The sequence below is a fragment of the Leguminivora glycinivorella genome, chromosome 9, assembly GCF_023078275.1.
Source record: "Leguminivora glycinivorella isolate SPB_JAAS2020 chromosome 9, LegGlyc_1.1, whole genome shotgun sequence".
NCBI lineage: Eukaryota > Metazoa > Arthropoda > Insecta > Lepidoptera > Tortricidae > Leguminivora > Leguminivora glycinivorella.
This window is the reverse complement of record NC_062979.1, coordinates 13,029,349-13,045,043: the sequence shown is the minus strand read 5'-3', so window position 1 is coordinate 13,045,043 and position 15,695 is coordinate 13,029,349. Positions and strand designations below refer to the sequence as shown.

The 15,695-nt window shown below is 40.6% G+C and overlaps 1 protein-coding gene across 1 annotated transcript in view; it reads right to left on the bottom strand.

The window, feature by feature from the left end:
* Positions 1-15,695, bottom strand: part of LOC125229852 (endoribonuclease Dicer) — a 101,936-nt gene that overhangs the window by 3,816 nt on the left and 82,425 nt on the right. Inside the window, exons 27-31 of the mRNA XM_048134791.1 lie at positions 12,058-12,246; positions 9,871-9,975; positions 8,850-9,005; positions 5,162-5,373; positions 3,206-3,359 (exon numbers count right to left, since the gene is read on the bottom strand). Of these exons, the coding sequence (XP_047990748.1) occupies positions 3,206-3,359; positions 5,162-5,373; positions 8,850-9,005; positions 9,871-9,975; positions 12,058-12,246 (816 nt within the window). The remainder of the gene's footprint in view (positions 1-3,205; positions 3,360-5,161; positions 5,374-8,849; positions 9,006-9,870; positions 9,976-12,057; positions 12,247-15,695) is intronic.

Genomic DNA, 15,695 nt, shown 5'->3' with positions numbered 1-15,695 from the left:
ATCGTATCATAGCTGTTTTTGGGTTTCTTAGAAAAGTCTTGTAATGAACTTTGACTACGATTAGGTTTCAAGGTCTGATGATGGAGCCGGAAGATATGAACTGGAACTACATGATGGAACATCGTATCATAGCTGTTTTTGGGCTTCTTAGGAAAGTCTTGTAATGAACTTTGACTACAATTAGGTTTCAAGGTCTGATGATGGAGCCGGAAGATATGAGCTGGAACTACATGATGGAACATCGTGTCATAGCTGTTTTTGGGCTTCTTAGAAAAGTCTTGTAATGAACTTTGACTACGATTAGGTTTCAAGGTCTGATGATGGAGCCGGAAGATATGAACTGGAACTACATGATGGAACATCGTATCATAGCTGTTTTTGGGCTTCTTAGAAAAGTCTTGTAATGAACTATGACTACGATTAGGTTTCAAGGCCTGATGATGGTGCCGGAAGATAAGAACAGAAAAAGGGGGGGGCTCGAGGGGGAAGCATGAAAGAAAGATCAACGTAGTATTTAAAAAAAGTTGGGTTAGCGTTTTCTTGTGACCTTTCAGAGCAAACAAAGCAGAGCTCGGGGGGCGAAGCCCCCCGCAAGAAAGAAAGATAAACGTTGTATTTAAAATAAGTTGGGTTAAGGTTTTCTTGTGATCCTTAAGAGCAAAGAAAAGGGGGCTCGGGGGCGGAGCCCCCCGCATGAAAGAAAGATCAACGTAGTATTTAGAATAAGTAGGGATAGCGTTTTCTTGTGACCTTTAAGAGCAAACAAAGGGGGGCTCGGGGGGCGAAGCCCCCCGCATGAAAGAAAGATCAACGTAGTATTTTAGATCAGTTGGGTTAGCGTTTTCTTGTGACCTTTAAGAGCAAACAAAGGGGGGCTCGGGGGGCGAAGCCCCCGCATAAAAGAAAGATTAACGTAGTATTTAAAATAAGTTGGGTTAGCGTTTTCTTGTGACATTTCAGAGCAAACAAAGGGGGGCTCGGGGGGCGAAGCCCCCCGCATAAAAGAAAGATCAACGTTGTATTTAGAATAAGTTGTGTTAGCGTTTTCTTGTGACCTTTAAGAGGAAACAAAAGGGGGCTCGGGGGGCGAAGCCCCCCGCATAAAAGAAAGATTAACGTAGTATTTAAAATAAGTTGGGTTAGCGTTTTCTTGTGACCTTTCAGAGCAAACAAAGGGGGACTCGGGGGGCGAAGCCCCCCGCATAAAAGAAAGATCAACGTTGTATTTAAAATAAGTTGGGTAATGGTTTTCCTGTGACCCTTAAGAGCAAATAAAGGGGTCTATCTTTTACGGATAACTTACTAGGTATAAACATTTTTATGATAATACCGTAATAAGAAGTTAGCCGCTGGTTATTATTAAGTAGCAATTAGCAATAAGTACACGTTAAGCCACAAATGGCATGTAAAATCCGCCTACTTGAAATAAATTTATGTATAAATGTTAAAAGTATTTCATTATTAATGACTAAAAAGTATAAAATAAATTAATAGTTTAAAAAACACTATAAAACACGCTTTTATAAATGCACGTAAAAGCCAAAAATAAATTATGGATCGTTCAAGTTGTCTCTATTTGTGAGCTGAAGTTTAAAAACTATGTGCTTTTAATTATAATATTTGATTGTAAAAGCGTGGGGCGCTGGAACAGGAAAGACTTTCTTGTAAACAAATACTAATCCGAACTTCCTGTTGAATGAAGTTGCATAAGAACATAACGTTTACATATGCCGCCTAAGGGTTACCAAAAAGAACCAAAGATATTTCGTCCACGAACAAGAACTCTGCATCCTGTCACTGTAGACACTTTCCCCTTATGTACTTTGATTACCGGAAAAAAGCGGCGTTCTAAGTGTCGGTGACTGTCGACTCTCCTCGCTACTAGCGCATATTTTGTCTGAGTTCGACAAACTGGTACCTACTTTGAACACTGACTTTTAATTGATTTGACTGTTTAATGTAGAACCTACTAGTCATGCTGCAACTCCAGTTAGCGCGTCAATCTGTGTAACCTCCTTCCCGTAGCATAGCATAATTTGATTTATCAGCAAGTTATACAAAAAGTCTTTCCTGTTCCAGCGCCCCAAGCTTTTACAATCAAATATTATAATTAAAAGCACATAGTTTTTAAACTTCAGCTCACAAATAGAGACAACTTGAACGATCCATAATTTATTTTTGGCTTTTACGTGCATTTATAAAAGCGTGTTTTATAGTGTTTTTTAAACTATTAATTTATTTTATTATATCACTATCGCTACTGTCGGAAGCGCTGGTAGCCTAGCGGTAAGAACGTGCGACTTTCGTTCCGGAGGTCGCAGGTTCAAACCCCGGCTCGCACCAATGAGTTTTTCGGAATTTATGTTTTTCAGTCGCTTAATTATTTTTAAATCGGGACTTAATCGCGTATAACTACATATTAAACTGACCTCCATGTTATGTGTAATAATCGTGAAAGTTTAAATCAGTGTTTCAGTCGCTTTTCAGTGAAGAAAAACATCGTGAGGAAACCGGGCTAATTCCAATAAGGTCTAGTTTACCCTTCGGGTTGGAAGGTCAGATGGCAGTCGCTTTTGTAAAAACTAGTGCCTACGCCAAATCTTGGGATTAGTTATCAAAGCGGACCCCAGGCTCCCATGAGCCGTGGCGAATGCCGGAATAACGCAAGGAGGATGATGATAATCGGTATCGCTATTGTCCCGGATCTGTAAGTTCACATTTTTGACACATTTGTTTTGAAGTATGTTGCAATGTGGCTAAGACGTATCGTTTGCCAAATCTAACGATTAATTTCGAATTGGTTTAATCGATTAGGCCCTATGTGCAAGGAGGCGCTAAAACAAATATACGATTTCTGTCAACTTACTGAAAAGTCATTTGAATCTAAATGACAGACTCTGCCACAGCACTGGTTTAAAAATAAAAATGAATGATAAATGACATAATATGTAAATCCTGCGTGATAAATGAATATCGTAAAATACTCACTAACGAAGATCCGCAAAAATTTAACATGTGTTAGATTATGTTTTAAGTAAGCGAAATATTGTTTTTAAGTACTTGGTTTTTTTAAATATTATCACAGGATTTTATTTAAAATTTCATTAGGTTGCGCGAGTTTACGTTTTGTGGGCGCTGTGTCAAAAAGAGGTTCTTACAGCTCCGGGACAATAGTGTCAAAATCGGCTTATCGACTATTACACACCTTAGGAACTTCCACGTATTCGGCGATATGGCAGTCCTCCTCATCAATTAAATACAGCACGTCTTCGATGATCTCGTGATCTCTCTGCTCTTGGTGCTCGACGAACATCATTATCGCCTTGTCTAGAGTCGGGTTCAGCTGGGAGCAAAGGAACCTGCAGGGAACGTTCATGTTTATATCTTTTTCTATTAAAAATCAGTAACGAGTGCCCCCGTTATAGGAATGACGACTACATAAAAAAATGGTATTCTGTTTAGTCCGTCAGTTAGATCGTCCAAAAATACTGAACACATATTTTTCGATTTTTCTAATCAATGAAAAAATACAAAGATATAGCATCAAAGTTCCGGAGTGGGGGCTTGTGACGTCACTTCTAAGCAAAAAGTGTACCTAGGCGTGACGTCACGCGACACTTCAACGCACTGTACCGTCGTCATTTTTCGTTTACGAGAAAAAAGAAAAAAAATACGTGTCTAAAATTCTTTGATAATGTAACTGACGGACTTATTAGTTTTTTTTAGTCGTCTCGCCTATTGCCGAGGATTATGTTAAAATGTTTTAAGGGTTTATTCTTGACTTACTTTATAGACATAGATTAAGGTACTAGAGGTGAGCTGTATCAGTATCACATCTTTAAAGCCACCAAAATTCCAACTTACTGCGCTGGCTCAGCGGCCCGAAGTGGACTTTGGGGGTTACCCTCATCTGGCAGAATAATTCTAGTCCGAAACACACTTCGCATAACATGTTTCGCAGAAACACTTTCAGTCGAATAGTAATTTTGCAGAAAACTTAGTTGGCATTATTACTACCGCGCATAAGACACATTTGGCAGAATATTGTTTTACAGAACATTACTTTGGTCGACTTTGATTTAGCATAAATGTATGTACCATAATAATCTTATAGCATAATATTACATTAGCAAAATTATTACACGCTATCAAAAAAGAAAAACTGCCCCAGAGTCACCGTTAGGTACGACGACGAGCGAAGCGAGGAGGAGTGTTAGGTATCTTGCATCCTCAAAACATCCAACTTGCTATCAAATAGCAAATTGCAACTTTATGCCGCCTAAATATTATGCAAAAAATGATCTGCAAAAGTATTGTTCGACTAGAAGACTATTATGCTCATCAACATTATGACAACAAACGAGTCGGTATTACAAAAATCTGCGAAATGATTTATGCCAAAGCATATTCTGCGTAAGGTGTTGCTTCTGCCAAGAACTATTATACGAATCCAATATATGCGTAAAAAGTTTCTGCCAGATAATAGTGAACCGGACTTTGGCCTCCGACACTAGAGTTCGCTATACGTTCCCACCCTGTGCGATCTGATGTCACTCAGTCACTTCAAGGTCACACAGGTCTTTCTGGACCTCATCGATCCACCAGTACCCGGGGGCGAAGCCGAATGGCATTTCTGCGATGCGAAACGCCGCAAAAATGTAGTATGGCTCTGTCGCGCCAATACGCAAGAGCAATAGAGATAGATAGCTACGAAAGAGATATTATCGTGAGCGTTTGTGCATTCGGCTGCACACGCTGGGCATAGAGGCGACAAAAATCTCAAGGCTACCCAAATTCGAATGAGAGCACCCCACCATTTACCTGGTCTTGTCTGTCCTATCCCTAGAGAGAAATTGTAATTATATATGTGCGATGTCATTACTTCTTGCTTGTTCACTATTTTTCCTACCGAACACTACACCAGTATTATATTTTAATGTGAATCTATTTACTTGTGCAGTCCCAGTTTGTGACATTATTGACAAGGGCCGATCTCAAATCGGTAAGTTCTCCCGGTTTCAGCTGATCGCAGTTCTCGAATGTGTGGGATGTGATTAGGAAATTCAAGATGGCATCGCCAAAGAATTACACACACTTGTATGTGAGAGTTAGACTGTTCCGTAGGTAATTGATAGTTACATATTAAAGTGAATCTACTCACTTGTGCAGTCCCAGTTTGACGACGTAGGACGCGAATGTGACATTATTAACTAGCGCAGAACGCAAGTCTGTGAGCTCGCCTGGTTTCAGTTGATCGCAGTTCTCGAATATGTGCGATGTGATCAGAAAATCCAAGATGGCGTCGCCGAGGAACTCTAGACGCTCGTAGGAGCGAGTCAGGCGGTTCCGGATATAAGACGGATGTGATAAGGCCTAGGAAAAATAATGATATTATAACTTACATACAATTCCAAGATGTAACCACGTCTGGGATTTGTACTGACACTCATTATGGACAGTATTTATATTGATTACCTACAATAGGCTAGTTTCCTATAAGGTCAGTGCGGGCAAGACCGGCATAGTTTATTTGAAATAAAGTTTGAGTGGATAAAACTCTATTATTAATGTAGTCTGGCGTAATGCGCATGGTCTTATGGGATAGCAAATATTATATTTTACAAAGCTTTTATAATATTTTGGCGAAATAAGGTAATTTTAAGTGATAAAAATCACATTTTTTAAGGCTCGGCGGGTTGGCCGTCCCCCCGCGGTGAGTACGGTAAGACCGTCTAGTGCTTGTTGTAATTTCATATGAGACTAGGTTCCAAAACCATGATCATTGTTATTTTACGTAATAACAGGGCAGAATGTGCTAGATAATTAATAAAAGAACGTTGAAATTTTAAACATATAAGCATTTTTCCATTTATAAGGCAAGACGCATATGTCCCGTAGATGGGGTCCATAACCTTTTCTTTTCAGGTCCAATTTAGTCACGATATTACAGGCTCATATAAATCCAACTACTTATTTGTTTTTGAAACTTTGTTATTAAGTAAAGGTAATAGGATATTAGGTATTGGTACGTGAATTAGTTTGGTAACATTTTTTAGCCATGTCTGGGTTTTGCTATAGTCACTAACAGAGTTAGGCAAAAAGTAATCGACTAACGATTAAAATAAGACGATTAATTCGTTTAAATCGATTAAAAAGGACGATTAATTAGTTGTAATCGAAGATCTTCGATTTACGTTAATCGCGAATAAATTAATTGTCGACTAATTTTGACGATTTTTTTTTAAACGATATTAGTCGGATAAAAGTTAATCGAATAATACCTATCTCTGATCCAGGCATGGCCTTAATATTTCATATAGGGGGTGTGAATCTAATACGGGCGATTGAACTCTTATGTTGACCGTTTCAACCGTTTCAAGTAGCTACGGGTACCCGACCGAAAGTTGAGCTGAACGGTTATTAAGAGATGTCGTGCTTAGACGGCGGCGACCGCGTGGTCTACACATCTCGAGGTCTCTCCTCACTCTTACTACCAAGAATTTCAATAACGATAGTGCTATCTCTGTCACTCTTTACTGTATGCGCGAAGTGCATATACCACGAGTTATGCTACTATCATTAATGACCAATTGGAAATCTGACATTGCTCAAATTCTAAATTGATCATTAATTTTGGAATCAGCACCCCCGCAAACTTATTTGACGACATACCAGACGACTTTTGTGTCAAAATGACTGTAACATAGACATAATTTTGGTATCAGAACCCCTGAGAATCTATTTGGCGACACCCATGATGACTTTTGTGTCAACGTGACAGTCAACAACGTCAGATTCCAAATTGGTCATTAATTTTGAAATCATCACCCCTGAAAACATATTTGACGACACCCATGACGACTTGTATGCCAAAGTGACAGTCAGCAATGTCAGATTTCCAATTGGTCATTAATTTTGAAATCAGCACCCCCAGAATCCTATTTGACGACTTTTGTGTGAAGTGACAGTCAGCAATGTCAAATTCCAGATTGATTATTAATTTTGGAATCATCACCCCCGAGAACCTATTTGACCACACCCATGACCACTTTTGTGTCAAAGTGACATTCAACAATGTCAGATTCCAAAGTGATGTTTAATTTTTAAATCAGCACCCCCGAAAACATATTTGATGACACCCATGACGACTTTTGTGTCAAAGTGACAGTCAGCAATGTCAATTAACGGTCGGGTAGCCGTAAAACAGTCGGTCAAAACCGTTTTTAAGGGTACCCAGACGGTCCCTGTTGGGTAATGCTTGTTATAAAAATAATGACCAACTTGAAACCCCACTCTCTTGAAATATTTGTCGCCGCATTTTGCACAATCTACATATACTTAAACAAAAATAACAAAACAGGGAGAACTTATGATAATTCTACCAACTTAAATATGATGATGAATAATGCAGTGTAGGCTTACTTCTGTTCACCTCTTATCAAATGCTTCACAACCATGTCACATATATTTTATTTTTACTTAATACTTTCGAATGATTTTAGTAACACCATACGAATCATTACCATCATTACCAAAACTGTATTTCGAAGTTAAAATCAAAAACGGTACAACTACCATAAGCCAAAAACGTACTTATATATTGATATTGTTTACACTCGACTTATTTCCAATAAAGCCTAAAAAAGGTTGGCAACTCCTTGTTTATCATATGCCGGTCTTGCCTTTCTCTTTTATGCTATGACTTTCTGAGTAGGCACGATTTCTAAGTTACATATTTCAGAACATAAAACTAGAAATTGAGCGCGTTTTGAGTAAATTAATAGTACTAGTCAGAAAGAACGGTTATTAAATGACTACATTACATATACAATATACAAATATTCATCATTCGGTCATCCCCACACTGACCTTACTTAAAATGAAATATTTTATGCAGTGCACAAAATGAAACACTACACAATTAGAAAAAAAATATGGACGATAGTTATGTTTTTAAACATAATTTCCATTTAGGTAATAAGTCAAAGAGAAAGATATAAAGTAAATGAATTGACCGTGACGTCACTCCTCAGTACATTCAGCCAAGAAAGTGGTTTACCACTTTTCGACCTTATATGTTTCAAATAGAGTCGAAAAGTGGTAAACCATTTTCTTGGCTGACCGTACCTATTTCATAATAATTCCATATTACCAAATCGTTTTGACAGTTCTTAAAAAGAAGCTGATTTGACTAGTAGGAAACTAGCATATTAACACAAACGAAGGAGATAGTAAGTAGGTAGTAATTCTAGATTTTAAACTCTTCCTCTCCAAATTTCAAAGTCAAAAATTACGTTTTTTTACCAATAAATCGGCTTACTCTACTCATGGCCACAGACTAATATACCCGTAGTCAGTTACCACGCTACGGCATCTATGCACGCTACGGGTAGTCTGTTAGTCTGTGACCATAAGTATTATGAGTAAGCCCATTTATACCTCCTCCATATCTCCGTACCTATGTAAATTACACTAGGGTCATCTTAACTTTAAACTGAATGAGTCACCGCTTACTTAAACCAAAGACATGTAACTCCGTATAGAGTTAGACGGATAAGGTCTAAGAAAAAAACGTACCTCAAAGCCATAGAGAAAAAGGTACGGTGGCCTAGATGGCGTGACACCTTTGGGGAACGCTCGGCTAGATGGCGCTAATGTTAATATTTGACATTTTATATCAAGCTAACAATATGGGCCAAAATGTCAAAACTTAGGTTCATTACTTTTAAGCTTGTATCGAGAGATGGCAGTCTATGCACTGTGGTTGCACATCTTACTTTGACAGTAACTATCTATAATACTCGATCCTCTTTACTTAAACATGGCCCACAAAATCCCAAAAATAATACCTCAAGTAAAAAGGACGGGTCGTTGAACTTGTAGTTGATAATCTGCTCGATGTCCTTCTGACAGCTGTTGAGGAGGAAATCCATCTCTGCCAGTGTGCTCTTCCCGTCTGTGATGACCGTGGGCACTTTCTTGCCGAGGTACGACGCGAAGTTGTCCTGAAATAAGGATGTTTGAGGATTCAATACCAATGTAAAGGAAATAGGACAGAGTTGCCAAAATTATCTTTTTCAATTATAAAAAATAAATTCAACTCTATTCACGAAACCGTCGATTTAGATTCGATTGCCAATTTTCCTTGTATGGTGTCTAGGTTATACGTACCAATATTATAGGTAGTTTTCCTATTCCTAGTCTTAAAGTATATTCGACAGCGCTGTATTTGGTTTATATTTAAGGTAGCATTCGGATCCCAGCAGTCGCGACCCGGCAGCCGCTGCCCAACAGCCGCGACCGGGTCGCGCCGCACCGCTTTGTAGGGATTTATATGCTGCCGGGCCGCGCTGCTCGGTCGCTTGCGTCGGAAACTATCGCATATAAATCCCTACAAAGCGGTGCGGCGCGACCCGGTCGCGGCTGCTGGGCAGCGGCTGGCGGGTCGCGACTGCTGGGATCCGAATGCTACCTTTAGTCATCATCATCATTATCGTCCCCTTAGCGCCCCATAGCCCTTTATCGCCTCCTGCTGACTGCTGAGCATAAACCTCTCTTCTCGAACGCCACTTGTCCCGATCCTGAGCTAATCTTATTCAGTATATAAATCTAAATCATTTTAAGTGTACCTACGTATGTAATTACGTATGTATGTCCAAAATAAATCCTAATAGTACAATACGCTACATGTGCGGACAAGAGGGAATTCGCACGTGTACCGTACTACGTTTTACAGCACATATGGCTATTTACATTTTTGATATAGTTGCGTAAAGAGCTCATTACCTAATGTGTGGTAATATAGCGCCATATGTACGCTTTACACTACTTTACGAGGCTAAAGCATGTTTATTCCATTGTAGAACTTACCTGGGCAGGAAGGACTCGCAGCCATTCGAGTACTTTGACGGCGCCTAGTACGCCGCCGTGAAGGAGATACGTGCCAATGATCGCCTCCACGCAGTCCGCTACGCTCTGAACAAACGGGGTCAGTTTAAATTGTGACGTTCTGCCTGCGCAGGACTCACATATCCTCCGTGCCTGATGGGCCTGGGAGGTTTTACCGAGCTAGTCTCAGATGTGGGAGAAAGGGGGTGCAAGGCGAATAGAGAGAAACACCGGTTTCACTTAACTAATCGGGCTTTTATGCCGTTTATTCACACACACAAAATAACCTTAATACTATCGCGGGAACGCGGCTTATCCTATGCCATATCTAACCTTCCCCGGCCGGCCGGGGTTAAACGGAATCAATCTAGGGTGCGCCGGAAGGGCCTACAACTACAGGGACCTATCGAGGGTCAGGAGGTAGGAAACCGTAACCCGGCCTAGGCGCGAAATGGTCACCCCGGCCCTGATCACGGGGGAGATAAAATAAGGTAGGAGGGTTTCAGAGGGTAGGAATCGTAACCCGGCCTAGGCGCGAAATGGTCACCCCGGCCCTGATCACGGGAGAGGTAGGATATATAGGTAACCCGGCCTAGGCGCGAAATGGTCACCCCGGCCCTGGTTTGGGAATTCGCTGGTAATCGGATATCAACCCGGCCTAGGCGCGAAATGGTCACCCCGGCCTTGGTTGTTGGAGGATAAGTGGATGGGAGCGTCGCCGTGAAGCGACGGGGACGGAAAGGGGCGCTGCACTGGCTGCGCGCACTTAAATATGGTCGGCCGGCGATCCCCTCCACTGCGCCGTGCGCTGCCGGTGGGCTCGATTCCGCGCGGGGCGCGCCGCTGTGATGACATGGCGCGCTGGTGACATAGCTATGTCACAAAATCAGTAAATTCATGAATTTACTGATTTAAACTTTTACGATTTTTACACATATTTAAAATTTCAATCGAGACGAAGGTTTTAATATCTCATCCACATGGAATCTTGCATTAGTAAATGCAAGAAGAAACAAATATCGCATGTTGAAAAACCGAATATCGTAAGTGTTATGTGTCGACAAGGTGACATCCCTAGTGCACAAACTGTTCAAGTGGGCAGTCAGGACCAAGTGCGGGTAGTTCGAAAAACTCGTACAGCTAAAAGATGTTGATGTCAACTTCAGCCAGTCTGCTCCGAGACCATGGGGACAATTCCGTCTTTGAAACGTCGAAGGTTAGTGTTTAAAACATAGTAATACGCGATTAAGTCCCGTTTGCAATTTTAAATATTGATGAATTTAGACAATAACTGCCGGGCTATACTTTAGCCCGTAGTCAGAAGCTATTTTGATTGATATAGAATATAGAAAAAGTCTATCTTGCGGGTGAGATATCGTCGCATCCCTACCTAAGAGCTCATTCTGCGCGCCACTAGAATGTTCCCTTGTTACCATGGCCACCACGAAACGACACTGTTTTCGCTGCGCCATTACTTGACGTTTTGTGCGCCGTCTGGCATCTGTTGTTACTCTTCTCTTACATGTTTCCGCTTACAACCTCCTCCCTATTTGCACTGCCCTATGTTCTGTGTTACATTTTATAGATTAGGCTTTCACATACCTTGTCGGACACAACTTGCGAGCGCACATAGCACTGCATGCCATTTTGCGCGCCGCCCGGAGGTTCCCTCTCCACGACGCCATTCTCGCTGTACCATTGCTGCACTTGTGCACCGCCGGGCAATTCTTATTACTCTTCTATTCCATGTTATTATTTAGTCTAGTACTTATACTATAGGTTGCCACATACCTTGTCGGACACAACTTGCGAGCGCACATAGCACTGCATGCCATTCTGCGCGCCGCCCGGAGGTTCCCTCTCCACGACGCCATTCTCGCTGTACCATTGCTGCACTTGTGCACCGCCGGGCAATTCGTATTACTCTTCTATTCCATGTTATTATTTAGTCTAGTACTTATACTATAGGTTGCCACATACCTTGTCGGACACAACTTGCGAGCGCACATAGCACTGCATGCCATTCTGCGCGCCGCCCGGAGGTTCCCTCTCCACGACGCCATTCTCGCTGTACCATTGCTGCACTTGTGCACCGCCGGGCAATTCGTATTACTCTTCTATTCCATGTTATTATTTAGTCTAGTACTTATACTATAGGTTGTCACATACCTTGTCGGACACAACTTGCGAGCGCACATAGCACTGCATGACATTCTGCGCGCCGCCCGGAGGTTCCCTCTCCACGACGCCATTCTCGCTGTATCGCTGAGTGACTTGCTCGTAACTCTCGTCGGAAAGGTTCCCGCTGAGCGCCTCGTGTAGCGGGAACTGTATGCCTATCAGGAACGTTGGGCGGAGCTGTAAAGAATATTAAATTTGAGACTTAGTTTTATGTAACGTAGGTTGATAATAGTTAAAAGTAAGAGGAACTATACCAATTATTATACGTAATAATAATTGGTCCTGGATTGGATGGGTCTTTTAATTTATTTCTCCTTCATACAAAATTAATTTACTTATTATGGTAGGTACTTATAAGTATGGCAGTCCCAAAATTGAATTATATGTTTCATTTCCTCACCCTACGGACTATCTACCTAATTATCCTAATTATGTACTACTATAATCTACCTACTTTGAATAAAAATATTCATCAATAGGTTTTATAGATAATAATTTTCATATCACATTTTATTATCTATCAAATTAAATATTATGGTTCGCCAATTCACAATGAGTTTTATTTTATCAATAATCTAACACGTGTCGCAAACGACAGAAAAAAATCGTCACAATACTTACTAAATTTTACGCATGGAACTTAATAAACTCAAATCAGAAGCAACATAAATCAATAAAATCAATTTGTTTGTCATGCAGATTTAGGAACTGCGGGTCAGCCTTAGTAACGTGGCCTTATATTTAAAAATGTGTGTTTTTACACACGTCTTCAAGGTTGGCAATGGCATAGGCACGCAAAGGGCTGATTTGCGCACTATTAAAATGGTAACTAGATACATATTTCCGTTGGTAGCTATTGGCAAACGTGCTTGAAAAATTGGCGACGATTTTCACAAATACTAATGGACAGTATGGACATATCAAACAATAATGCTATCGGCCGCATTGGAACTACAAGTCCACTCCATAAAATTTAACGCACAAAAACTTAAAAACGTGAGGGAAGCAACCTCGGAGCATATAATGCTAGAGAACAGACAAGCCACCGGCGGACGTGTCACATTTGTTAGCTCATCGAGCACACAATAGTCGTTGTGCTCGTGCGTGATGGATGACACGACTAGCTGGGGCCCATTTCTCAAAGCTACAAGTTACAATTTACAAGCGGTAGTCAATTGGCCCGTTTCTCGAAAGGTACAAGCCTTGTATTACAAGTGCGCGAACTGTCAAATCGTATGGGTTGTCATGGAAACACACTTGTAATACAAGGCTTGTACCTTTCGAGAAACGGGCCAAATGTCTAATATGACAAGTTGGAAAGAGACTTCCGCTTATAACTTGTAGCTTTCAGTTTTGAGAAATAGGCCACTGGTCGTTCATATGTACAAAAACATAAATAAATATTTTTAAAACTGGGACACAGGAGTGATGTATGTTTGTATGTATGTACAAGTTAATTACCTACTTCTTGTAGAAGTTCTTGGAGAAATCGATTCAAGAACTTGTGACAGTTGTATTCAATACAAATCGTCCGGCATGCCGATCTCCTTCCTTGCCATATCTGTGGAAGCACCAGTCATGCACATTGCACAAGCTGCAATACAATACAATACAATACTCTTTATTGCACACCTCACATAGTGCAATGCCTCACATGCTGCAATGTAAATCCAAGGGCATCGATGCACGCGGTCAAAGTTGAGATAACGATTTATCGGTTAATTTCATTTTTATTATCGGATAAGATATTACTGCTGAATTGAAAGAAGACCAACTTATGTATGTAGCTAGTAGACCGCGAGCCAAGAGCACATATTCCTATACATTTTCAGGGTTCCGTATATGCATATGCAACTAATTGTCGGTCTTTCCACCGTACCGCATTCATAAATTACCATCTAAAGTCTAAACTGTCATTGTCATCTGACAAAGTATTGAACAGGAGGCGACGATGGAATTGTTTATCTTTTACCTCTTTCGATGGCTGCCATTTTTCAACTCAACCCACCAACGAATCGACAGCTGACGTCTATTAGGAGTTAGCCACATTGCCCTTAACCATTTTACAAGGGGACTTCCGGTTCGGGTGCCATCTTAGCGGCATCATGTCGCGAATAATTTCTCCTTCTTTTGCTCATTAATGTTGTTTAAAGTGTAATATCGATATCTTATTATGCAGTAAACTAATGTTATAGTGAGAAGCTGATGAAGAATTAATCTCGAAACGCGTTTAGCCCCTTTTTTGTCATCGACGGCCGATAGTCCACGTGCCCTTGTAAAATCTAGCTATCAATTTACAAGTGCCAACTACCGAATAACGTCGCACTTACCCTGACACTGGCAAAATAGTCCCACCAAATGGGACTGAGGCCATTTATTAAAAAAAAAAAACAATTTGACAAGTTTTCGCCTGGGAGGCGAGTAGTCATGGAAAAATGTTCCTGGCTCGCGTTGTATAGCTTTTACTGGCTCGCTAGTGCGATCGAACTGTATACATAGAAAGTAAAGTACGCTTTACGCAGACGGGGGCCACCCACATATTACGTCACACCAAATTTCAAGTTTTCAGACACCCGTATGTCACGCTTTTTTGTATCCCTTTAACACGGATTGTCACATTTAGGGCCAGTTGCATCAACCACATTTGACAGACACATCATCGTCACGCAGCAGATGTCTATGGAACTTCCCATACAATAAAATTTTAAGAACACTTTAACGGTGACAGACGGTTTGATGCAACCGGCCCTTAGTATGACACCCTCCCCTCCCGTACGCTGTGGCGTAATACATGGATTACGCCACATTGGCGTATATGTCAGTGTTAAACTGGTGGTAGATGTCATTTTGGTGAATATTAATACAACGTTCACAAATTATAGATAGTGCCTAGCTTGATATGACAATTGGAATACCTTCCTTAAGTTTCACCATCCTAAAAACATTGCCATGGCCAAGTTGCGTGGGTCCCTATGTCTCTAACCTAAGCTAAAGAGAAATCCGACTCCGACCCAGCACAGTGAACGGCGATGGACAACCTGAATAACCTCTGCATCAGGAACGACTCGAAGAGCCGGGTTTTGAACGTTATGATTATTATCCTCTAAGGGTAGTCGTTATTTACATTAGTGTGATTTTAATACATTTCTAATAGGTTTTCAATACATATTATAAAACACAAAATAGCAAATCCTACTAGTAATATAATATAGATGGATAGATTTATCAATCTCAGAAGTCGTTGGTACGAAAATTACACAACAGCATTATTTTACTATTTGAGGCCCACAGGGCTACCCTGCATAACTTGGGCATACGAATTGTTTTAGAAATGAACCTTAAGTTGCCCAAATAGTATTTTTCATATGCACCTATATTGTAAATTTCATCGACATCCAATATCCGTTTTTTTTTTAATTAATGAAATAAGTATGCAAATGTGTCCGAAAAAATATAATAGATTATTTTCCGCTACTGTAGTATTGACTGGACTACTAACGGAATTCGAAGGACAAATCTAGAGTCCATAGAAAACGATACCTACCAGCGTTGGGTCGCTTGCTTACACGTGTCGTACTAGCAATTCAGCGAATTCATTCGTTTCGTAAGACTTTTAAATTCATATC